The following is a 23,387-nucleotide window of genomic DNA, read 5'->3' on the forward strand; positions in this document are numbered from 1 at the left end:
TAAGAGCTCCAGGGAAGTAGAGTTCCCACCACTGGCAGGGGACGTGCTGTCTTACCCAAGTAGTTATCATCCTCTGATTTCCCTGAGAAACTGTGCTGCCTCACGTCGATATTGGTAGCACCTGCTGGGATTCGGACCACAGTATTGTAACCTGCAAAGAATTTAGCCACAGTTCAGTATTCCACAACAGAGTTCAGTTTCTCTGAATATGGACTAAAAGGTGGGCAACAAAGGAATATAATCCAATTCCGGCTACTAAATGTCTCCTAGCCAGATGGGTCATGTACCTTAACAAGACTGATTTTATGCTTGACACGAATACTTTGACCTATTACCTGTGGTTAACAACTTTTAAACTTTGACCATTTTCCCTCTCATGGTTCTTTAGGAACAGACTCTTACCATAATGTACTGTATTAAATGTTCCTGCCACTGTTTTGCACGAAGAATTATCGCCACCACAAACTCCACATTTATCTCTCCGGGCTTTGGAATTTAAAATGTGATCACATCCAGCTTGCTTTTAAAAAAAGAAACATTTGAAATAAATGGTAAGTATTATAAAATCACAAAAATTATAAAAAAATATGACATGGCAATTAGCATGTTTCTTTGAATTATGCATTCAAACATGACAAGTAAGTCTCTTTAAAGTTGCAAGGGTTGAGAACTCAAATTATCTATAGCCCTGGTACAGAAAATGTGGTCCTTAGATGGGCAGCCATAAGCATCTCTGATGCTGTCAGGAATGCACAATCTCGGGCTCCACGCAGATCCACTGGGTGTGTCTCTGGCGTATTAGCAAGATCCTTATCTCTTCATCTACAGATTAAAGTTTGAGAAGTATGGGGGCACCTTGGCTGGCTCAGTTGGTAGAGCGTATGACTCTTGATCTCGGGGCCGTAAGTTTGAGTCCCATGTTGGGTGTGGAGATGACTTGAAAATAAAATCTTAAAAAAAAAAAAATCAAGCTTGCGACATCTAAGTCTACAAATAAGTGGGACAAATGAGAAGAACTGCTCAGGAATGAAAAAAAAAATAGAGGAGTGGTGGTGGGGGGGCGCTGTATCCAATTAAAGAGCTGACATCCCATCTGAAGGGAGCAACCTCTGTCCACTCTAGGCTCCCGTCGCCATGCAGAAATAGGAGCCCCATGTTGACATTTCTCAATCTTTCAAGAGAAACTGGAAAATTGGATTTTATGTGAAATCCCCTATGTTTAAATACTGGCTATGAATGGAGGACAAAGCATGCCTCCAGGCTGCCAGTGTAAAGCCTGAGGCTCCAAGTGGCCTCTGGAATTTCTCCACATCTTAACGCAATGCAGCAGTGTTGACGGAGGTCTGCGAAGGACACGGAGCAATGACCAGAACACCAGGACAGAGTTCACATTCTTGTCCACGCTGCTCATTTGTATGAACTAGCCTTTGAAGAGAAGCTCAATGTTCTGCTACGAATGGACTGACAAGGAAATGTGCGCTGTAGTCATGTGTCGGAAAGTGGGTGAAGCTCTCAGGAGCCCCTTCCATCAAATCCTACTGACTAGGATTCCCATTTTCCTGGACCACATGCAGGGATCAAATAAATTACCTCAAAGATGGGCGACATTAAGAATGTTTTCTGATAGGTGAGAGCGGGGAAATGGTATCAAGCCCTCTTAGAAATCACTGCACAGATACTTTACTATCAGCCAGAAGTTTCTCGATTTCCCTTCTGAGAGGGATTAACAGCTATGTCTCGGGTAGAAGCTTTCATGCTTGAGATCAGAATGAGAAATCCGACGGAGGCCCGACTAGAGTCTGATGCCTCTAGACATCTTCCCGGAGCAGAACTACTGAATCTAAAAAACTTGCTGTATGGAAGTATTTGGGTTTAACCTTAAGCACCAACATTACAGTAAAGGAGGGTGTGTATGCACGAATTATTATAATAAATTTTCACAGGGAGGTTTTGTGCAGACCCTCACAGAGCTTGAGAATGTGAGAAAAATGCAGGACACTGGTTCTCAAATTTGGGCATCAGCATCAGGTGATGCCATTGCTGGGAAACACACTTTGAAAACCACTTCCCAGGAGACAGTGCACAGACTTTAGCCGCCGCTGGTTCTAGCAAGGAAGCCACAAACCACAGCGTGGCAGCAGGACCACACAGTGAAGGAAACGCACCGGGGACTTACCCGGCAGAGGCCTTGGACACAGATATCGCTGGTGTCCTGGCCGCACGGAGTCCCATCGACTACCCTGTCTCGCAGTTGATAGTAGGCCGTGTTACCGGCCACCCTGCAGAACAACTTGCAACGGTCCTTCATCAGAACTAGAGAGGAAAAACACGCCGCAGTGTGACTTTTGGGCCCGCAACCCGCGCCAGCCTGCCCACCATCCTCGGACGCCTCCCTGGATGCACTTACTGCCACTGTACTTGGGGACCCAGCGCACATTGGGAAGCAGACCATTGATGTTGAAATGTTTGCCGTCAAAGTGAGCACACTGTTCGTCTCGGAAATCTCGCTTCTGCTTGAGACACGGCTCTGTGTTGCAGGATTTGAACTTCATTCTACGCCCTACACAGTACTTCCCACCATTTCTCGGCCTGAGGAAAGAAAGGGAAAGAACACACACACTGGCTAACAAGGCATTTCTCCCTACATCACTCTCTCCTCTGTGGCTTCCTGTCTTCTAGGGTAAGCGAGTCTGAAGTGGCTGACGACAGAGGACAGCACAAAGGTCTGCAATCTGCATTTGCATTCTGACTTCACACCATTAAGTATATGACTTTGGGCAAGTCACTTCACCCCCACAAGGCTTCGCATCTCCGTCTGTAAAAATGGGAAGGCGCCACCGAGTAAGGCTGTCTTGAGGATGGAATGTTAGAGTTTGAAATACAAAACCTGGGATCTATCAGGCATGGATCTGTCCTCTTTCTCCCGAAAATCCAGTCCTCTGGTTTTCAAAACATGGAAGGTAAAAGGTACGGAGGAGTAGTTGGAATGCTCCCCGTCTACTTTTTGTAACATGATATTCTCACTTGGGACCGGCCTCACACTTGTGCTATTCTACTGCCATTCAATTTCTCCCTCCCTCTCTCTCTCTCTCTCTCTCCCCCCTCACAACCATTGTTTTTCTTTGTTTTGTTTTACAAATGAGATGGAGTAAAAGGAACATTCCCATATTTTGACTAACCTAATAGGAGAAGCATGAGGAGCATACTGGTTTCATTAACTTTTGTGTGAGGAGAGGACATAGTAAGCTTGCCCAGCCTCACAGTACAAATTCCATCTCAGCATGCAATTAGAGGAAATTCAAATGTACATGTATTTTCCAGATGGGACCCAGCGAGTCAATTATATGACACCTCTCCTAGCAGTCCACAGCTTGCCAAATTCATCATGGAAACGGGAAGATCACAGAATCAGAGGAAGTTGGGCTCACCCACCCAGGGCTGGAGCAGCTCGGGTTTCACAGTTACCCTAGGACATCTCTGAAAGAAAGTTTTCCACTTTTCTTCTTTAAAATGAATCTTTCAGAGTCACTGGGACCATGCAAAGTGGTCTTTTTTGTTTTGTTTCGTTTTGTGAAACCAGGACTTGCAGGAATGGAACATATATCCATGTCCATAAAGTACAGAACAAGAGCCAGTCCAGCAGAATAGAGAAGGCTCTGGAGCTGGAGCTGGGTTCCAGTCTCAACTCTATCCTCCTTGTGTGGCCTTAGATGAAGTTCTCAGCCTCCCTGAACATCAGTTGCCCCTTTTCTAAAATGAGCACACACAGTAGATGCTGAAAATGTTAGCTACTATGTTAATATGTCAGCAATATGTCCCAATCTAATCTGATCCAATTGAACAGTTTGTTTTGAGTACCGAATTTGCGCTAAGATATGGGGCAGGTCTCAATACTTCTGCAGAGTGCCCAAGGCTCAGGACAGGGCACTGGTTGTGATACTGTTGCAATGTGCTCCCTAGATCAAAGATGTGTAGACAAAGGCAAGAACATGGGCCTTGTAGCTACACACTGGACACCTCTGTGTCTGCCACCTGGTCTCTCTGAGCTCCATCCTGCACACTGGAGACAGACATGGTACTGTGCACCTGAAAAGCTCATTATGGATCTGAGAAGCTTAGTAAGCGGTCTGATAAATACTGTTATCACGAAGAAAACTGTATCTAGGGATACAAAATGACACGTAACCTCCCACTATCTGTCTGATTGTTTCTTTATGAAACACAACTAAGCCCATGTGTTTTATAGCTGCATTGTGCACTCAACTTGCTAAACCACACTCATATTTTGTCCAAGGGTAAGGCAGATGTGGTACTTTTATACCAAGGGACAGGAGGTTCAGAGAAGTCAAGTACTTTGTCATGGTCCACAGAGCTAATAAACGAGCAGAGATAGGACTAGAATTCCAAGTTTCCCAGGTTCTTTCTTTCCCTGTGCTCTCTTGCTACATTATCCAGGAACGATGGTCCAGAGTTTTTTGTTTTTTGTTTTTTCTTTTTTGGTGCCATTTAGAGATAGAGCCTTGGTGTCCTGGATTCTAAGTTCTTCTCTAAGTACCAAGACACCCTAGTCTCATGCATAAAATATCACAGATTACATGTGAATAATAGATCAGGCCCATATACCTGTTCAAGTGAAACTTGCCTTAAATGTGCTACAAGGAAGACCTCCTTCAATTTTTCCTCAGATTGAAATGATCTTTGTGGACTCTTTCTAAAGGGCCCAACTAACGATGGAGGATCAATCACTTATTTATTGCCTGAAAGTAACTCATTTTTCTTTCTTTTTGAAATTAAATTCTCAACAGTTGATTTTTCCCTTTTGGCTCTCTTATACAAGAAGTCTTAACTCACTCCTGAAATTGCCCAAATGCAGCAGTTCCTTGGGCTGCGAATCATAAATACTCAGAGGCAGCTTCCCTTTGGATGGCAACGATTTCCACCTTGGCTTGCTTTTGCCCACTATCAAGTGGCAAATAGCATTTAGTGACTTCCTTTTTCCTTTTATAAATGGCATTTTTAATAAACGACACACAGAAAACACTCCATGTGAGAGACAATATTGTGGAGGGTCATCGATAGGGACTCTGGAAACGGAGGGTTTGAATCCCAGGCCTGCCTCTTAATAATGGTGCAATCTTAGGCAAGTAGCTGAATCTAAGACTCAATTTCCCCATCTGTAAAAGGGAGACAATGCTAAGATCTACTTCATCGGGATGAGTGAGGGTCAGCTGGGTTAATCCATTCAAAGCACCAGAATAAGGCCTGACACACAGTAAATGTGTAGCTATTACAAGGGCCTGCCAACTCCAGCCTGTGGACCAAACCCTGCCTCCTGCCTGTTCTTACATGGCTGGGAGGTAACAATGGTTTTTACATTTTAAAAAATTAAGAAAAAATAAAACACATATTTTGAGACACCTAAGAATTAGATGAAATTCAAATTTCAGTGTCCATAAATAAGGTTTCATTGGCATATAGCCACACCCTCTCATTCCATGTTGCCCGCGTACGTTTCCCACTATATGGGCAAGGTTGAAGAGTTGGGTCAGAGATCCTATGATCCGCAAGTCTAAAATATTTACTGAGTATTTTATGGAAAAATATTCCTTTATAGTAAAGGTGTGTCCACCCCTGAGCCACTCCTGTGTACAAGGCCCCATGCCACTTTGTATGACTGTGCCCAGCCATGCTGTGAGGTAGGTAGTGGCAGCCTTGTTTCTGAATGTTTGTTAATGGGGTTCAGAAATGTTGAGTAACCTGCCCAGGTGACATGCTCATTAAGTGAGAACTGCTGGCTGGCAGACCAGCGTAGGTCTCCCTGACCCAAAGCTTAAGATCTGGCGTCTTTCCTGTGCTGCCTTTCTTGAGATAGGCTTCTTACCGTATCAAGACTCCTTCTGTGACTTTACTTGCTTTTTATGTAAAACAGATTATACTTTATTAATAAACACAAATTTGCCCTTTCAAAATATATGGCTTTTCTTTTATCCCAAAGCATCTCTCCCTGATTTGTAAGGACCGTGTAACGGGGAAGGCTATAGTCAAATGAACTTACCTTTCAGCATGGAAAAAATTCGTGTTATAGTTTAATAATTTAGCTGGGTAGGAGTATTTTTTTCCATGTAGACAAATAATAAAAATTATAGGAAATACAGCTTTAAAATATTAATCATATTTTCCAACTATTAAGATCCTTTAAAAAAACTTCATGTCAAGTAGGAATGGAAAGGACTTACAGAAACTGCCAGATTAATTACAATGAAAGTAACTATATTCAGCACAGCCAAGCTGAATCTTTCTTTCAAGTCTTTACATTACACATTACACATTACACAACCATGCCTATTCACATTACACAACCATGCCTATTCACATACAAAGACAACTCATGATACTACATGGCCAAAGTTACAGAGGCAGTTTTGCAAAGATCGTCACAGGTGTATTCCACCCTCAAGGAAAGCTAAACTTTGGTCTGCAAATGGGTTTGAACAGAAATCTCAACTTCTGTCTGTACTTAAAATGAATTGGAGCAGGCAGATTAGGGTTAGCGCAAGGAAGGAATTTCTAATGATAGGACAGGCAGCCCCAGAAGGTAGTGTGTTTCCTGTGCGTGGAGGGTTTTGAGAAAGGGTCTGATGGCCAACTGCCGAGGATGCTGAAAAGCTCTTCAAGGATTAGATGGGATAAGCCAGAGAGCTGTCCTTGTGATCATTAATGACCCTTCCAAATGGAGTGGTCTATAGGCCTGGATAGCTTTATTCATTCATTAGTTAATGGCTCTCCCAAAGCAACCAATTTTTGAATTTTGAAATGAGCTTATCCAACTCAGCGCCTCAAAAAGAAAACTTTCTTGCAATTCTTTATAGCCAAATGATGAAATAGACACACGTCTATTACCTTGTTGGTCAGATTTCATTAAGCAGTTACTATGGTGAAAGCCTGAGTGGGAAAATATCTACTTCACGATCTTTTTCTCAAATCTATGAGTTTATTAGTTTTTAAATACCTCCTAATTTAAAAGTAAAATAGAAGCACTAGAAGAGGGAAAGCTTTGTCTTTCCCAAAGAACTGGCATGGTTTTTTATTTTTGATGGACCTGTAAAAATTCTATAAACTTTTGTTCTAGCCACCAAGAAGCTCAGAGTCAATGTAGAGCACAAAATAACAAGGATAGGGCCCAAGGGCCTGATAATGCATCTTCTAGTTCCAATGCTGGCCTTGTTTTGGTACTCTGAGTTATGTTTTTGGTGGTTCTGATTTTAGATTTTACTGTATTACATGTTTCTTACAGATGGGGTGATCATGTAATTAATTGTCCAACCCAGGACACTTAGAGAAAGTAAAGGGTAGCTATTAATAACTTCTCCTGACAACAGATGTGAACTCGGACTGTCTTTACAGATCAGAACATATGCTCACCTCATCTACAGGGCATGGGTCATAAATGGGATTCAAAAACAAATAAAACATTTAAAGACAAAACAATGATGCCCCATTCTCATGATGGCAAATCAGTAGCATTACATACTGGTTGAGATCAAAAACCATTTGACCAAAATCAGAAAGCATCTGGTTTCTACAGTTTGCTCACAAAGACACCATAGTCCCATGTATATGGCAAGGCTACTTCTCTTTTGTAGCTTTAATGCTTTCCGGGGAAAAAAAAAACAAAACTAAAAATGCTGCATAAAGTATCTGGATGCTAAATACATCCTTGAATTGCATGAATACTGTGAAAAAAAAATAAAAACAATCCAGCGTTCTTAATAGAGACATACCTTGGATACTAAAAATGGGGCTCTACATTATATTCAAAGGGCTCCTCAAACTGGGAAAAGGCAGGTTGCCAGTGACGGGGCCACCACTCCCCTCAAATTCCTTGAGAATCAGAAGCAATCCCTTCTGCGTTCTGCATAATGAACCATCTGCTCCGTGAATTTCTCTGCGCAGGCTTTTAAACTGAGATTTGGATCTGATTTTCCCTTTCCTGTGTCCCTTTCTCTTGCCAAACTGACTTCCCCACCATTGCCATTGTAAACTTAAAGTTTTCTGAGGCAGACTCCTTCCTCAATTCACAGGGACATCCCAAAGAGCAAATAACTTGGAAGAGCTTTAATGAAATGATGTCGGTGCTGACACTCAACTAGGTGGATTGTATTCTTTTAAAACCTCCCATAGCAAACAGCACGGACCAGGACCTCTAATTGAAGTCTTTAATGATCAGTTCCTAACTTCTGAATGTGAGGATCTTTGCTTTACTTTGAAGCTCAAGATACTTTCCTGCTGAGATCTTTACACTGGGTGATTTTCTTTGTCTGGCTCATTCCAATTATGGAGTGATTTATCTCTCTCCACTTTCCACATTACCTCTAGAACTGCTCTAAGACTTAAAAAAAAAAAAAAAAAAGACCAAACACTTCTTTTGAATGAAGTATTCTTGGGTCACAATTTCAAAAATGTCCACTTGTTGGCAATATCCATATCCTTATGACAATAACAGCTCACTGTAATAATAATAATTTGGCTCATGGTAGCCACCAAATAGTTTTTAATTTTTAAAAAGTGTGTCATATTTGCTATTAGCTTAAAATGCTTTATTTTAAAGCTTCAACAATACAAACAGCTAGGATTTATAATGGACTTTAAAAAACAAGTTGTGGAACAGTATATGTAATATGATCCTTATTTTACATTACAGAATACTTATTTCATATACTACATATTGCATGACAAATCTTTTTTAAAAGCCCAAAGTGATACATATCAAATCATTTTTCCCTCGTTATTTCCTCGTGGGGAGTAGGTGGGAGGTAGGAACAACGATGACCTAAGTTTTTTATATCATATAGTTTTGTGTCTGGATTTTTTGAAGGCATGTACTATGTTTATACTATTATTTAAACAACTACCACAAAATACTTTATTAATACTCTATTAATAATCTAATGTTTTGTGTTTATACCCATAGTTACAGACTAGAGTCTATGTCTTATAGCTCTTTAATTATCTTTGTAGAGGCTAATATCCTGTGGATGTGAGATAAATGTTGGACTGTGAGCAAAAATAAATGAAAATAAATAGATCATCATCTGTGATTTGTACTAACGAGTATTTATTAGGCCGGGGCCTACAACAGTGGCCTAAAACTATGCTCTTTTTTGGTTAACACGATTCATATTTTTTCTTATAAAAAAACGGGAAGCTCTGTCAACACTAGGCCCTTTTCCTACCTGTGAACAACCAGCTAGGTCTGAGTAGCACCTTGCACTTAGTCTCCACTACCCTGCAAGACAACCTTATTATACTGTACCAACCCACTTCCCTGTTTTACCCTCTTGTTTCGGTCTACAATTCAGTCTGCTACCCCTAATGTAGGTTGTGAAACATAAATGAGTAGTGTGCATGAAATCACTTTACATAATCCCAAAACAACTAGGTCTTAAATATGGTTGTTGGTTTCTACATCTAAAATCTATCCCTATTCTATGAAGACTTCTTGGTTCTCCAGCCTATATATATTCAGTGGCAATAATATCACGTATTATCTTCTGTCCCTTTAGATTTGCTATACCTTAGATCTTTACAAAATTTGATGTCATTCCTTATGGCAAAATTATGATTTCTTAAATCTCCTTATAAACACACATGTCTACTGTGATAGATGCTAGGAAAAAACCCCATCAACTTCCTTTGAACATGTACTAAGGCTAGGCTAGTAAAGACAGCCATAGTCATATAATGAGAATTATCCCGAAAAGCAGGACGCTCCCAATCTGCACACTGTCTGGTCGTGGGATGGACTTTAGGTGTCTCACCTGTAAAACATCTAGCTTGATTCCAAAACTAATTCCTGACTTGGGGCTCCTAGTCACTTAGGCTCTGCTAATGCTGCCCTGGGGGGGGGCGGTCTCTGTGCCCTTTTTGGCATTTTAGTAGCTACCTGGAAAGGCAACAAGACACCTACAATCTGGATAGAAATGTCCAATTTCTTAATTTCCTCAAGAAAATCCATCTGTTCACTTTGTTAGCCTACTATAGCAAGCTCAGCAGGCAGTGAGATATGCCTGAATATCAAATTATTAAACAGACCAAACGATACAACAGCATCTATTGTTTGGAAGATGGGACTTCTTTTTTTTTTTAAGATTTTATTTATTTGTCAGAGAGAGAGAGAGAGAGAGAGAGCACAAGCAGGGGGAGAGACAGGCAGAGGCAGAGGGGGAAGCAGGCTCACCGCCGAGCAGGGAGCCTGATGTGGGACTCGATCCCAGGACCCTGGGATCATGACCCGAGCCGTAGGCAGACGCTTAACAGACTGAGCTACCCGGGCGCCCGAAGGTAGACAGAACTTTTAATAAAGGACCATGGGAGGAAATAGACTACAGGAGACGGTGCCTGGGAAGAAACAGATGGGATATTATCGGTCTAAGCAACCCTAGAAATCCACTCCCTCTCGAACTGGGAAAGAGCTCTCCATCTGCCTCCAGCTAAATCATTCCCTTCCGGAATGTGCCACTCGTGCTCTCCCAATAATGACAGCAAGAAGTTCTAGGACTTACTCCGGTCTGTTACACTCGCGAACAGCAGTTTTGATGCCCCCTCCACACGTTCTTGAGCAGGTTCCAAAGTGACTCCAACTTCCCCAGGATCCATCAGTCACGGGGGCCTCCATTTCTTTGGGGACACAAAATCCAAACTTGCAGTGCTGTATTTAATAAGGGGAACAGTGAGGGAGAGCTCGGTACTGGAGACATCGTAGGACCCGCTGTCCTTTTGAGTATATACCATACTTCATGTCCCACCTCCCCCCAACCCCACCATACGCTGGTTTGAAATGCTGCCATTTCATCATCTATATGAATAATGGAAACAGTAGGGATTTTAATCTTGTACTTATAGATTTTAGGTCCTGTCTTCATTTACCACTTGCTTGAATAAAACCAGCCAATGAGTGGTTGGCTCCAGGCTGTCAGGCTAACTCCAGTGGCCGGCTTCGAAGTGCTCAATTAGTCTACTTGGAAAAATGAGGAGAGGAAGTGGGCAGACTGGTTGTAGACGGGGCCAACACGAATTCCTGAATTCCTGGATTTGTAGAGCGAATCTCCATTAAGAAGGCTCAGAGACATTGTGAGCCTGGTAAAATATGTTTTAATGCTCCCCGTGGATTTGAAAAGCCAATTTTAATTAGGTGGGAGAGAAAAAAAAAAAAAGTAAGTTACATGATTCCTATAAACTCATTCCACCAAAGCACACAGGATGAGATGAGAGCAAAATGGACATATTACAGAGAGCCCTAAACTTTATGGCTTTTTTGTTACTAATGGTTTCAGATTCTCCTGCCTACAGCAGGAAGAAGGCCATGATGCTTAAGACAAAACAAAACAGAATAAAACTCCTCAGCAGGACAAGGGATTCGAGAAGCCCATTTCAACCCTCTGCCATTGTTGGGGTGTGAGGCCCTGACACAAAGCCGAGGTCACTGAGCAGCGGACAAAGGCAGAGTGGAGGCAGTGACCGCAGGAGGGTGATGCCCCGCGGCTCGCTCAGATCTCTCAAGTGGAGCTGACGGTGGCCGCCGGCCGTGATTTATCTGCAGGGAGGGCACAGGCAGAGGCAGAGGCCCACAGCAGCCGGGGGTGGAGGGGGGAGTGTGCTGGGAAAGTGGACAGCACATAAGATGCAGGGGAAGGTCCCCAACTCAAGGGGCAGCCACACAGAAGGCTCGGTGAAGGATCAGAGAGCGCAATTACGCTTTTTCTATTTTGCAGCGCCCTCTCTCTTGCAATGATTCTCCTGGAGTATCTGTATCCCTTTCCCTGGGCTGTGTGGCTGAGGCTTAAAAAGGTTCTGTATTCAAAGATCCTGGGCAACGCCATGCCCAAGAAATGTGGGCAGAGGGAGAGGTGATGACATTATTCTCTGACATCCTCTTACATTTGTCTTTACAGGGGTTGTGAACATTTATTGGAACATAGGCACATAAAAATAAATGAGAAAGGTAGCTTAGTCTACAGCCCCACCATCCAATGAGAACGTGCCATAAGCCACATATTTAAAATTTCTTTTAAATGTTTAGAAGCCACATTAAGTAAAGCCACATAAAAGTAAAAAGAAAATGGAAATTAATTTTAATACCTTTTATTTAGCTCAGAATATCTGAACATTATTATTTCTGTACAGAATCAAGATAAAATTATGGGTTTTTTAAGATTCTTTTTCTCATACTAGGTCTTCAACACCTGGTGTGTATTTTCACGTAAGCACATCTCGGTTCAGACTGACATTTGAAGTGCTCACTAGACACCTGTGGCTATTGGCTGCCATACTGGACAGCAAAGGCCTTAGAAGGACAAAGCTTGGCAGGACAATGGTCTGGTGGGGAGCCATGGCTCTTCCACAGACTAACTCTGCAACCCTAGGTGAGTCCCTGACTCTTCCCACAGCTGAAAAATGGAGATCAACCTGCCAAAGTTGTCTTGAGTAGAACACGAGACACAATGTATCTGAAGCACCTAGTACACAGCGGAACCCATAGGGGACCTGACTTAAATAAAGTCAGTAGGATAATGGCAAATATTCACACAGCTCTAAGGATTGGTCAGGCACTGTTCTAAGCATAGATATATATATGAACTTAGTCTTCCTAGCACACTATGAAATAGGTACTCTTATTACCCCCATTTCTACAGAAAAGAAAATGGAGGCACAGACAAGTTGATGCCAAACATCAGTAAGGGGCAGAGTCAAGACCGAAACATAGACAATCTGATTCGAGAGTACACTCTTCACTGTGACATGTGTGGCCTCTCAATTGCGAGTAAATGGGGACAATGATTTTGGCATGTAAACAAAGAAAAAATTAAAATAAAAGCAAGATGAATGACATGGTTAGGTGAGGCTGAGACTCCCAAGTTGTTCACCCAATATCCATTCTCTCTTTTATCCTTGGAAACAGAATCTATATTTCCCCATATTCTTGTACACATAAGAGTGGTCAAAGAGATGTCAGCAGATTTCATTGGGTGATATTCCTGGGAAGGTCTTTTTGCCCCTTCATCACCTGCCCCTTGGCTTCATTCTACCTGGAACTCCCACTTAATGGCTGAAGTTGCTGCAGCCACTCTGTGACCTTGAGGATGAAGTCTATTTGCACATGATAGTTGTACAGGAAGAGATTAGGAACCTGGGTCTCTGAGATTTGTGGAGCTGCCACAAGTCCATAACCTGCCTAGTTTTGGACTAGTTTCTTTATGTGTCAGAAAAGAGCCAATTTGCTTACATTACTAAAATTGGGTCTGACCTAAACAAAACTCCTAGTTAATATTCAGTTGGGGTCATAGAAGATGACCCTCAGATTCAGCCCTCAAATCTTGCTGCTAGAAACACATTTTATAAGTTCTACAAAGTAATGAGAAATTCCTATACTTCTAATTAAAAACTGGTCAGCAAATCAAATATTCCTTACTGATATGACCACTGATGGGTAGAAAGAGGAGGAGAAGAAGAACCTTAGAAGAAGAGGAAAAGTGCCTGAAGTGACAGAGGCTGGAAATCAGGGCTGTTTGGGAGCTATTTCCCAAGATTATCTATTTTACCAGGCAAATTCAACAAACAATTCTTAACATACTGGAATAGCCACTACATCATAACAAAGCACTAAGTAGCTGGTGGAGTCCAAGCCAAAATAGAGCCAACCTTTTCTAAAAGTGTCCAGAACAATTTAAATGGTATTTTCCTAAACTCATCTCTTTTAGGAGGTTGGAAGAGGAACCTGGCGGTTAATTTTGTCCCAAGGAGGCTTAAAACAAGAGTTTCAAACATCGACTCACGAATGGGGTTAACATGAAATGTTAATGGGCTTAACAAGAGAATGGAGAAAATAAAGAGAATTAGAGTCATTCATCAAAATAACATTGTGTCAGCAGCCCAAGACAGATCACTACTGAGGGAGCAGGGCCAAATGAAGAGAAAGAAACACAAAAATTAACCCCACCTCAAAGGGAGTCAGAATCGGCTGGAGAAAAGGCATAGGACTTTACTGCCAATTCCAAGAAAACAAAACAAAATGAAAAAAAAACACAAAGCATTTCTATGCCAACAATCCGCCATCTTTGGCATTTGCAACAAGCATAAATGCTCTTCAGGGAAATATACACACATATGCCCACATCTTTAATAAAAGCTGCTATACTTGACCCCTTTTCCAAAACAGAACTACCAGGGTACCTATCATGTTCTCCACACAGTTGCTTCTCAGAGAGTGTTCTGAGCCTGCCCTTTGGAATGCCTTGAAGTCTCTTGCTCTTGCTAAACACAAGTGTACATGGAAAACGACTTCTGAAAGACCTCCCAAATTTCCCCATCCCTCAGGTATAAGATTACCCTGCAATCCCTTATCTTCTTGCTTCTGCTACAAAAGCAGAAGATTAGAAAAAGATACAACAGACATCCTCCCGAATTCTTTCGTGTCGCAGGGTTGACTGGGATACCACACCGCTATTGTGGGCTTGGTAGCCTGTTCACCGCAATTTCACGAAATATAATTCACTTCATCCTATTCCTGAAAATTCTTTGTTATGGTTTTTCCAGCAATAACATATATCAGAAATAGACATAGTAGGTGGGTGTCTCAGACTGGCTAAGAACCATAACACAAGACCAGTGATTTTTCTGAGATCAAAGAGAATCAATTTAAGTAATAGAGTGGGCTGGCTCTGACTCAAGCCAACTAACCAAGTCATCAACTAGGTATAGTCTGTTGTCATCTTTCGGCAACTGCTAGCACCCGTCTGGGTCACTGTGCTTTAGCAGGACTCTGAGGCCACATCGTCATTTTGTAAGAATGAATGAATTCTTAATGGCTGCCATGGAAACCTGAGAACCATAATCCCACTCAAACCTATGATCTTCTGGCCATCAACATGCTGAGTTAAATCTCCCACAAAAAGTGAAATATTTACTCTGGCTAAGGAGATCTATTTCTCTTTAAGCTAATGAAAGGTGCAAAAGCTGTTGTGCCCCTGTCCATATGTAGTTTTGGTTGGGCTGTTATTGGAGAAAGCTATATTCTCAACTGCTGAGGTCTCAGCCATCAAGAAGTGAGAACATGAGCTGACTTAGTCACCAAGTAAGTCAAGTATAAAATCAGCTTCATTGTAATTTTTAATTTTTTGTACTAAACTTTAAAATTTTTCAAATAACATTCATACCCTCCAGCTCATGTAACTTTACAACCACCATGGCAGATGAGTAAGGAAGCCACTAGTCCTCCTGTTTGACCACTGGAGACTGAGGAGCTCAGGGAGTTTGAGGTACAACCACCACAGTAGACCTGTGGCCCCTTCAGACAAAGCAAAGGAGGAAAATGGGGTAGGGAGGGGCTGGGGTATGGGGACACTGCCCTAATGAGCTGAGTGACCTTGGACAAGTTACTTCTATTTCTGTTCCCACTCTATAAAATTGGGGAAGTGAGAGTTAAAGTCTGTCACTTCTGAGGACCCTTCCATGGAAACATTCTGAGTGCTAGTCGTTCCTCCAAAGTGGAGGCAAACAAGAACAGAATATTAGAAGTGAGTAAAATGGACAATGGGAAGGAGAGAGAAGAAAGGAAAAATACATGTAAGGATGACAAGAGACTCAGACTAAAGCCCAGGGATTACATCATTGATGAGTGAAAGAATGCCATTTGCCATAGGGATAAAAAAAAAATCAGGTTAAGATCCAAAACTTTCAGTAGCCAATGTTTTTGGGTGATGATGATGATATTGCTACTATACTAACTTTTTATGTTTTAGATGGATACCAGGTGCAGAAGTTTGTACTAATCACACTTCTAGGTGTGTGGGGCATTGTTATTTCAGGGCTGTATAAGTAGCAGATTTTTTTTTTTTTTGGTTATTAACAAATAGTGGGAACCATTATAACCAACTCAGGACTTACATTTGCATATATCCCAGGTGACATCACAGCTCCTTAAAGGGACCAACACAGGCTGGAAAAAGCCTGGTATTCCAGTAGTGAACAAAGGAAGTTCACTGTATTTCTGTGTTTCCTTGATTTTTAAAATCCTATTTATTTTATTTGAGAGAGAGAGCGAGAGTGAGCATGAGCTGGGGGAGGGACAGAGGGAGAGGGAGAGAATCTCAAACAGACCCTGTGCTGTGTGCGGAGCTGGATGCAAGGGCTCGATCCCACAACCCTGAGATCATGACCTGAGCCGAAATCAAGAGTCAGTTGCTCAGTTGACTGAGCCACCCAGATGCCTCTGTTTCCTTGATTTTAAGATGCTCCATCAACTTAAAAACAGCCTTCCACTGCCACCTCCAAAAGAGACAGAAGAAAAAGAAACACTGTCCCGCATTAAACTAAAAAGGATGTCGGGATTTTAGGAATGATAAAATGAGAGAAAGGATGTTTTCAAATTAAGGCAATAATGTTAGCCCTGTGTCTTGTATCAGTATTATGCCATAATGTAAGTTTTCACAATTTTCAAAAGTACAGTTGAACTTGTCACCCTCAAAAAGTCTGATGCATGCTAAAACACACTGCATCAGCATATACTCTAAACAATGGTGACTAAGCCGACAGCTAACATTTTGCCCATTTCTGCTGCCCCAAGACAAAATAACGGATTGGGGTGCTACTTGCCTTTCCAGGCTCACACTCGGTCCCATCTGCCCAGGGCGTGTGCTGAGTCCGGCATACTCCATCCACATTATTGCACCAGAGTCGTCTACACTGCATCTGTTCAATTCAGTTAAACAACAAGTCAGTGACAATGTGATTAGATGATATGGAACCAGGCAAGGATTGCCAATAGGTTAGAAAGGGACTTTTTTTCCCTTGGTGTGACGAATGATAAAATATTCCAAGGGCTACAGAGAGCAACCCATGAGACACATTTCTATGTCTGGTAGGACTTCAGGTGGTGTAAAAGGGGGATGTTTGCTATCACGAGTAACGCAGAAAGGAATATAATCACGGGAAAGTTTCACTCAAACATTTTTATTATTTCCATAGAATCACTGTACTTCCCAATTCACCATGCTATCTATCTCCGAAGTCTCTCCCACCAAACCAACCAACCAGAGACCCAAAGGAAGAGAAGGGGGCACCTCAGAGAAGCACATTTTTTTTCCATTTGCATCCTGATAACCACTGGGTATCATTGGTCCAAGTGCCCACAACACACACATGAAAATATCCCACACCCCCCAGTTGAGCGACCATCAGAAATGATTTCAAGCCGCACATGGTCATAGGACACAGCCCTGACAAGCTAAAAGCTAAAACAGGGAAACAGGTTTGTTTCACGAATGACCTCTACTGAATCTAGAAGAGTCCCTATAATAAAGGTCACCTGGACAAATCAGTGGGGAATGAAAGGGGACAAGGAGAGCTGTGCCATTACCAGCCCTGTTACCCTGTCCTCTCTGAGCCCCCGTTTCCCACATGTAAAATGCAAATGATAACGACATCTGCCTTTTGGGCTGTCGCGACAGTGAAGTGAGAACGTGCAGGTGAAGCACCACCTGACAGCGAGCACTATCACTGTTGATCGTCATCATCACTACTAGTATCGTCATCAATAGTCAGTGGACTGTTCTCCACTTTGCCCCCAGTGGTCTATGTTAGAGTGAGAAGCCTGTGGAAAACTGTGAATTAAAAACATCCAGAATCAATGGATGAAGGCAGAAGTGGCCCCCAAACACTTACCATATATGGGCACACCTGAGAACCTGGTCCAAAAATCAGTTCACATTGTTTATTCACGTTGTAGAGGAGGCCTGGCAGTTGGGGAGGCAAAGGGTAGGGTCTGGATTCAGGTTCATTCAGCAAGCACTCGCCGTAACCAGTGCTACGGAAAGCAGAAAAATACAGATGGTGAGAACCGTGATGAGAAGGGGCTGTCAAAGGGTCCAGATGAAAGTGAAGGCCATCCTGCCATTTTAAAGGTAGAGAGGATAGTTCCTTTATCGAATGTGCTTTATTCTTTACATCCCAGGCTAATGTCCAGAAGGTGAAGCTCTATTTCTGGAACTTGTTTATGGAACTCTGGCTCTCCATACAACGCAGTCAGTAGGAAATACACAGCTTTTACAGCATTTGCTACATTTCAGGGCAATTATCTGTATTTTTACCCTCATCTCCAATAGATTGTAAGCTTCTTAGGGGCAAAGATAGTGTCCTTTTCATCCAAGCACGGGGCTCAAGAACACCATAGCAACAGATCTTTAGTAAATGTTTGCTGAGTAGAAGAGTGAGTAAATCAACAACTATAAGAAGAAACACGTCAGGTCATCTGGTTAAAAAGAAAAACAGCAACCCTCCAGTTCTTTGACTTTTCTGCAAACACCTCTTCTGGAAAATTCACACCTGGTGAGTTCTGATTAATAAGCCCCCTCTTCCCTGTGGCTGGAGAAATATACACCCAGTGACCTTGGACAATCACTTAACCTTTCATACATCTGGGAGAGAAGAGCAATAAATCTGTGACACAGGGATATGGTATAACGTAATTGGATCTTTGAGCTGCCTGGCAGGAAGCTTAAAAAACAAAACAAGAAAAACAAAAGAAAGAAGGAGAGAGAAAGAGTGAGGGAGGGAGGGAAAGAGACAGAGAAAGAATGTTCTCAATTCAACAACCTGGTGGTCTGTGTGATTTCCATCCACCCACATAACCCTCTTTGGGGTCATCTCACTACCCCTTCCTTTTTGGAGCCCAAATTACTAAGTGAGAGCCACATGAATATCTGTGGCCTTCCCTCATCATGGAATCACATTCATGGGCCCTCCCCCAAGACCCGGACAGACTTCAGAGCTTTGCCAAGAACGAAGCCACATTTACATATTCTCTTTAAGATCCCGGCCTTTTCTTGAGCTCAGTCTGTAATCTTCAAAACTCTGGCCAGGAGAGGAACTGCACAGATGTCAGAGAGTATTTTTTTTACCTCCTCCCAAGAATGTCAACAAAAAAATAACACTCCAGAGGAATGCTTGACTCAACATTTTCTTTCCCACAATAAGTTCACTACACAGAGACCAGACACTAGAAGCCCGGGCTCAAAGAAAGTTTAAGTCTTACTCTAAAAACTCAGTGATATATTTTCGACTACATTTTGACCACATCCAGGGGTTGGTGTAGAAGTTCAACGTCGGAGCCATGACATGCTGGGGACTCTTGACTCCTTCTTCCTTGCACTTGTTGTTGTCATCATGAGGCATGTTAAACCTAAGGCCAGCGAGACAAAGACAGGAACATTAATAAATACCAAAGTACCGGGCTACTGCCGTTGCTTCAAGAAGGCATCTATCTAAGAGAAAAACGTGAGCTGCTTTCTGCATTATGAATAGGAACCCACATCCTGGGGAGCAGGAGAAAACTTCCTAGATGGTTCAAGATGGACTAGAGCAGAGAACGTAATTCTCACCCAATTTAATACAAAGTGCCTTTAATGTATAAAAAAAAAAAAGATGTACAGTGGCCCATTATCTGGGTTAGGTGTCCTTTTTGGAATTGCAGATGCTCTGAGCGTGCTGTAGTTGGTGCTAGAATACAGTAGTTGAAATTCCTAATAAGCTGTTAAAGGCCAATTTATAGAGTCAAGAATTTAGCAAGTTATGATAACACTGTGAATATAAAGAGTCCGTCAAGTGTCAAACCTTCAAGCCAAAAGCTTTCTAATAAGAGGCTCACTATGGGTCTTGGCATCTCCTCCTTCTGGGTCAGGTTGACAAATGATATAGCTGTGTAGGTATATCATTATAAAGGTATGCAAAGTTCATGCACAATAAACCCATTAAGGAAAGCTGCAAGCATGGAAACCAGAAGCATGCCAATTCAATTGGCTTAACGCAGACAGGGCAAATAGTTTCATGCTTCCTGCCAATGCCAATTGATTGGTACTGGCTTCCTAAAAAGTTGGGCACAAAAGGATTCTTAAACTAATCCAGGTTCTGTCCCGAGAAAAGGCTATGATGGAGTGCCAATGTCCTCTCGGGCCTGGGAGGGAACTCAGCAGCAGCATTAACACATACTTGCCATTCTTGGCTTCGCCCAGGGAAATGGGGGGAAAAATGATAGGAAGCATTTCTCAATCTAGAAACATCAATTCTATGACCCACATGCCATTCTCAGCTCCAGTAACGAACTCAGAGGCGCTGTCCTCTCTGGATGACTCTCCAGTCACAAAAATGGTGCATGTGGCTAATTTTGCATTTGGGGGGAGGAATGCCCTCCACTAGTTCATCTTGCAATAGGGAAATCAGTGAGCCAGACAGGAGTGTGTAGACTTGTTTCGCATGCATCTAAAAGCTGGGATAAAAGCCTGTCAAGTCCATTCCATTCATTTCTCTTGGGTTTGGTTTTCTTCTTCTTCTAATACAACTTGGGCTCCTCAGTAATTGCCTGATGAAATAATTGCCAGATGGAAATTATGAGATAGAAAACCTTCATCAGTCTAGGTTAAAATGAATAGTGGTTCTTCATGCTTAAGAGTCCATTTTCTTAAAAGAATCACTGCTCCCATTTCCCGTTCCCAGCTGCAAAGTCAGTGTCATACCTACACCAAGAAACCCCACACAAGCAACACGCCCAAACATTCGTTGTTTGTTTTTCTGTGGTGTGAAGGAGCTGGTGTTTACTCATCACCCCAAACATGCCTACATAAAATCAAGTTTATTTCATCACATCAAGAGAAAACTTCTTTTCATTCAAATGTCAGGCACATTTGCTCACAGCAGGGGCTAGATAATATTATTCACTGAGCACTTCACTAAAAAATAATAACCAAGAGTTTTTTTTTTTTGCATTCACAACGTACCAGGCAATGTGTTAATTGTGTTAGATGCTTTATTTCATTTAACTACCTTATGTGAAAAGTGCTATTACTACCCACATTTTATAGATGAGAGAACATGAGTTGTAGAGAGATTGATTTACTTGATTAAGGTCACATGGGTGATGGAGTGAGGGAGCTGAGATTGGAAACCACTCCAGTCTGATTCTAAAACCCCTGTGTTTTGGAATATATATAAAGCATATTCCCTCCTGTTAGACAAATTGTGGAAGATTTGTCAGGAAGACTGTGGAAGGACTTCTGTATCCAGCAGAGTCAGTTATTTCCCAAATTCCTCCTAACTCAGATCTGGTGCATCTAGAAGCAGGTATGAGAAGGTAGGAGCTGCTTTTGAAGCATCCAATGATACTCAACAAATAAAAGATCAATTGCTTTTTTCTCCCCAACAGGGTTTTATGTTATCAGAGAGTCATGACTGTTAACAACTTAATGTTTAATCTTTAAAAAGTTCATTAGAAAATCTGCTACAAAGTACTGTAGCAAATTAAAAAAAAAAGGATATTCATTTTCTGTTAAATATAAGCAAACCTAACTATATGAGACAAAGCATCAAAACAAAAAGAATTCACTAAGGGGCCAGAGATACACTTTTTGTTTAGCTAATAACTCTCATCATTCACCAATTATTTCATTTTTTTAAATTTCCTGATACTTTGAGATGAGGTGCATAATATATTAGCCCCATCTAATAGTGAGGGAAACAACAGATATTTTTCTCAAGTCAAAGAGAATGCAGAATTAGAACAATTCAGTCCAGAACTTGAGTATCTGGCTCCCAGCTGATTTCCTTGTTAGAGCTGGTACCCCAACATTAACAACTAGACTTTGAGCAATTTAATATTTGCTAAGGTCGTTTGACAGGGAAACAATATCTATCATGTGGTGATTATGAAGTTTAAGGGAACTAATGTAAATAAAAACTTCTAGACCAATGCAAACGACATGGTTTTTGTGGGGGGAGATGTCTGTTAACTGTATAGAACCATAGAGCTGGGGCTCCTCTATGGCTGAAAATACTCAGTTTTGCTAATCAAAATTCTCACTTTCCTTAAAATGTCAACTTTATAAACTGGTTGTCCTAAAAGGAGTTTATAAGCTCTTGTGAGGAAGGAATTAAAAGGAAATTAACTATATTTCTTTATAGTATACCTTTCTTAACCATAGATTATGGGTAATTGTTAATCTATTAATCACACAAACTCTCACCCTTTGAATCATTCCTATCTCTAACTTCCCTCATTCTGGTCTCTTGAGGCAGGGATGGTTGCCTTGTTGAAATGCCACCCTATTCTTCATGGTCAAATCTACACCTCCTATTCAAAAGTTTAAAGGAATTTACTAGACTTTACGCAAAACAAACAAAAATCCCCAAAGATTCTATTAAAATAAGTTTGGGAAAACGGAGTTAAACAGAACCAAGCAGTTTATTTTAATACAGGACTTGTCAGAGCCTTTACTTTTTGTCACTGAGCCTTGTGACTCTAAGCAGGGCTAGACGAGGAAGAAAAAAAAATTTTTTTAATTACTTGACTATAAACCTCCTTCCCCTCCTCCCCCAATAGACCATTCTCTTGGAATTGTACTGGAGCCCTTGTGTATTGGGAAACGCTGGTGGGACCAGTTTTCAAACTGGGCTCCAAGATATCCTTAAGTTTCACAAAAATATTTCAGAAACCAAAAGGACAGAGAGGAAGCTGACTAAGCAGGACTCTGGCCCACCACAACTGCTTAATGAAAACCATGCTTCTTTTGTGCTATAAATATTGGGCATCTGATAATATTTCCTTTGGAGAAAAGAAAACAGGTGTGCTCCTAAAATATGCTTGAAAGTTACTAGTTTCAAATATACCCATTATATGTTGAACTAAATTGGAGATGCCTCTACATATGCATCTTGCTTTACTTCTAGAATAGCACTCTGCACATAGGTGCCTTCAAAAAGCATCTGTTGAATAAAAAAGCTTGCTTAATAGATTATTTACCTCCAAACAAGGTTAACACTGACATGTAAATCGATATACAACTATATCAGTGACATCTTTTGAGAAAATCATTTTTAAAAGATATAGTTGGAGTAATTAAATCATTCTAGAAAGAAAACAATGCAGACCAAAAATCAGAATAATTTCTAGTAAATTTACACTGTTTCACCCCATGTTCTAGCTATGCCCTGTTTCTAAAGAACAAAAAGGAAAAGCTGATTTCATAATGACCACTAAGTGACGATAGTTAGGAAATGTTTTCTTCTCTGTATCTTTGTTCAATCTCTTCTCTGAAAGAGGGACATCACTGTGCCCAGAGGCTAAATGTCTGAAAGAAAGCCTTGTCTATCTATAGCCAGGAACAATCTGGATTTGCAAAAATCTTGTGAACCAGGGTAATGAAGGGAGACCCTCCCAGATAAAGATGTTACTGGGGAAAGTTTCTTAAGCTAATGGATGCTCTGCTTCAGTGGGTGGGCTGGAAAAGCCTCATTCCTCCAATTCCACGCAGGAAAGGAGAAGACTAGATGTTACATCGTAAATG

At 41.5% G+C, this 23,387-nt stretch overlaps 1 protein-coding gene across 6 annotated transcripts in view; it reads right to left on the reverse strand.

The window, feature by feature from the left end:
* The window catches only part of ADAMTS9 (ADAM metallopeptidase with thrombospondin type 1 motif 9), a 159,590-nt gene that overhangs the window by 102,739 nt on the left and 33,464 nt on the right, over nt 1-23,387 (reverse strand). For all 6 annotated transcript variants that reach the window (XM_073901495.1, XM_073901496.1, XM_025885665.2 and 3 more), the window contains 8 exons: nt 19,088-19,234; nt 17,719-17,860; nt 16,651-16,746; nt 10,563-10,708; nt 2,408-2,589; nt 2,177-2,313; nt 403-520; nt 56-151 (listed from right to left, as the gene is read on the reverse strand). In XM_073901495.1, the coding sequence (XP_073757596.1) occupies nt 56-151; nt 403-520; nt 2,177-2,313; nt 2,408-2,589; nt 10,563-10,708; nt 16,651-16,746; nt 17,719-17,860; nt 19,088-19,234 (1,064 nt within the window). The remainder of the gene's footprint in view (nt 1-55; nt 152-402; nt 521-2,176; nt 2,314-2,407; nt 2,590-10,562; nt 10,709-16,650; nt 16,747-17,718; nt 17,861-19,087; nt 19,235-23,387) is intronic.

This window comes from Callorhinus ursinus, unplaced genomic scaffold (assembly GCF_003265705.2).
Source record: "Callorhinus ursinus isolate GAN/ISIS: 27379988/994484 unplaced genomic scaffold, GSC_fseal_2.0 scaffold15, whole genome shotgun sequence".
NCBI classification, from domain to species: domain Eukaryota; kingdom Metazoa; phylum Chordata; class Mammalia; order Carnivora; family Otariidae; genus Callorhinus; species Callorhinus ursinus.